This window comes from Myzus persicae, unplaced genomic scaffold (genome assembly GCF_001856785.1).
Source record: "Myzus persicae strain clone G006 unplaced genomic scaffold, MPER_G0061.0, whole genome shotgun sequence".
In the NCBI taxonomy this organism is placed as follows: Eukaryota; Metazoa; Arthropoda; class Insecta; order Hemiptera; family Aphididae; genus Myzus; species Myzus persicae.
Window position 1 is genome coordinate 295,728 of NW_019103232.1, and position 3,095 is coordinate 298,822.

At 29.5% G+C, this 3,095-nt stretch overlaps 1 protein-coding gene across 1 annotated transcript; it reads right to left on the reverse strand.

The window, feature by feature from the left end:
- Positions 1 to 1,326: 1,326 nt before the first annotated feature.
- Positions 1,327 to 2,899, reverse strand: LOC111034057 (beta-galactosidase 8-like). The gene is made up of 3 exons (XM_022315085.1): positions 2,796 to 2,899; positions 2,518 to 2,730; positions 1,327 to 1,588 (listed from the first exon to the last, which is right to left on the reverse strand). The coding sequence occupies exons 1-3, from the start codon at positions 2,889 to 2,891 to the stop codon at positions 1,403 to 1,405; spliced, it is 495 nt and encodes a 164-aa protein (XP_022170777.1). The 5' UTR covers positions 2,892 to 2,899; the 3' UTR covers positions 1,327 to 1,402.
- Positions 2,900 to 3,095: the final 196 nt, after the last annotated feature.

Below are 3,095 nucleotides of genomic sequence, written 5' to 3' on the forward strand. Positions count from 1 at the left end.
TAGTTACAAATTACGATTATTCTTAGGTACCAAGTTAAATATTTTTAGTTGATCGTATTTTTAGAAGAAAGTCAATTTTGTAATGTTGATAACAATGGTTATATCAACCAGAGCGCCATATCTAGTTTATTTTACAATTTAGAAAAGTTGTAAAAATTGATTGTTAGTATCTAATAATCAGTTTTCGCCAAGGTGGAAGAAATTGGATTTGGCTAGGAAAGCCGTCAACAGTCGATATGATTCAATGACTGGTGTATTTTGGTTTAAATGTATCTTAGCTTGAGTACAATTAGGTTCGAGATTAATTATTTTAAGCACTTATTGTAAATCATAATAAGGGTTCTTGAGCATTAAGTTGTTGACCTAACTTATAAATTATTTGTTTTTTCTTGTTGGGCTATTTCGATACATATCCATACATCGCTGCTCCAAATATTAAAAATGATAGTTCATAAATATATGATATAAACTAACAGCCAACTCAATGTGTTGTAGTATGAATGAGATAAGCGACAACATTCTTGCATATTTCATTGAATAGAGAATAAATCATAGACAAAATAATAAATACGCATAAAAATCATTTTCACATATATAGGTTGTATGTATAGTCATACAGTGTATAATATAAATTATGATAACCGCTTAAGAATATAACCACATTCAATCTGCAGTCATTACCTTAAGAATAATATCTACAATATATATTTTTACATGACGTATAATTCTTCTGTGCATATTATGTATGTCACTGAAATCCTCTTAAGCGATTTGACAGAATTTTATGAAATTATTTGTGTGTGTTTGAGACGTTTGAGTGCGTTCCTGAATGGGTTGGATTTACAGCTGTGCCCGATTGTTCCAACCCGGAGAGGTGCTCATACAAGGATTTTGAGATTTACGATGGAAATCGAACATTTTTTGTTTATAAATGGTTTTTATTGGTTACACTCGTTACATTTTTACAGCTTACAGATTATAATAGCATGTAATATAAGAAAATATTAGTACACATTAGTATTTTTTTGTAGATAAATGGTTGCCATTGGTCACTCGGACAGATGAGATAAAAGCATGCATCAAATCGTTCCGTTTATGGGGTTACTCGCTTTTACCAGTTTCTATTATTCAAAAACTACTACTTAACCGATTTTGTGAAAATTTCAAATTTTTTTATAGGCAAGAAATTATGGAAATATGCAGGGAATAGTTTGAACCACGATCAATTTAAATCAAGTGCTATATCCAACCCACCACAGTCAAATAGTCCATATCGGTTAAATTAGTTCACAAAGCGAGCCACAAGGTACATCGATTACACAGGAATATAGATTATATTTATTTTTGTTTATTCATATGAATAACATACATTATATTTTCTGAACATTATTTTTATTTTGAATTATCCATCCAAACGATGTTTATCAACCAACTTGACAGTGAAATCTTCAGAAGCTCCTTCAAGTTCTACCATCACTATAGAGTTAAGTCCGGGAACTAAGAACGGAGCTGGCACGTATAGTGTGATTTGTGGACCTACTGCTGGCCAATATCTACCGATGTTAATTCCATTGATAAATGCAAAACCCTAAAAATAGTAGATCTTATAAGTTATAAATTACAATAAAATAATTGTAAGTTTTTCAACTCTACAATATTCATGAATAATCTTTGGAATATTATTTAGTTAAAATAAGTTACGTAATTTAGGGTATATTTTATAGTTGACGATTCTTATCTCAATTTTTTTTGTCAATTAAAAATAAGACATTATGGTCCTTTTCGTAGTAAACATGTGGAATATTAATAATTCAATTATACATTTATTATAATGATAAGACATATGAATAATTATATAATATAACATATATGTATAATAATATATGATGTAATGTGATTGTTTATTGATAAATTAACTCTTCTGACAGTGATAAATATTATGTTTTATTGTTTTCTATTAAATAATAATACTCATTAGCATTCTGTCATTTATATCGTAAGGTCATACCCAAGAGCCATGGCCATCCCTAGAGCAGAGTGAACGCGGCCTATGCTCACAGCTCAGGGATCCGAGCACCGTGCTTTTGGACATAAGTATATTGTATGATGTATACCTATTATGCATTGAACACAAACTTATTTTCAACTGTTTTTTAAAATTATTATTTATTTATATTTTAAAGCTTAAACTAATAATCAGCATTAAATTTCTTACAAAATTACAACAATTATTGAATTATTTTCTCTTTGTCATACTAATACTTAAAATCACATTTTACACTTGGTATATTTCGTTTTACTCTTTTATGCTCAATATTTAAGTTAATTTATTAATTGTTTTGTTTCTAGCTTATTTTAATCTAGCGTTACTTCATGTAAGCTATGATTAAAACATCAACAAAATTCTACGTGGCCCTTGATAATATTTTGCCCATAAACAGTATGAACCATGATCGCTTTGAATATTTATTTTGTAAGACTCGAACTAATAATATTATTTTAAAGTAATCGACAAACCTTTGACCATCCAGACGTATCTAAAAATGTATCCAATGGTTTTGTGTGTTTATTATCTTGTGGTATGACGAAAACTCCTTTGTAAAAAGCTGGTGGTTTGATATTTGGTTGAATTTTTTGTGTTTCTAACCACGATGTTTCGTTTAACGGATACCCAGTCATTACCCACGGACCTAGGGTGTATTTTCCTAGAGTTACGTTTGATAAAATCCCCTAAAGTTTAACTATTATTACATTAACTCAATTTAATATCAAATGTCAGTATGTCACGAAGATACCTTTATATCCTCCAAAAACCTCTTGTCGTTAATTCTGCCTTGATTTTCGACAAGAATGCTCAGCTTTTGATTATTACCGATTACTGATATTTCCATCGTCGTATTACTATAAGATCTGCTCATTATTCCTAATTTCACCTAAATAAACATCATTAGTAGTATTTAATTTCACCTATGAAATAATTGCATATTAAATATCTTTTTCTTATTGTTAAGTAAGGCGTAGGTATGTAGCCTGATTTTAGAACTGAGACAAGTATTTGTATGAGCCAGCAGTTCTCAACATTTTTAGTTGTGCGG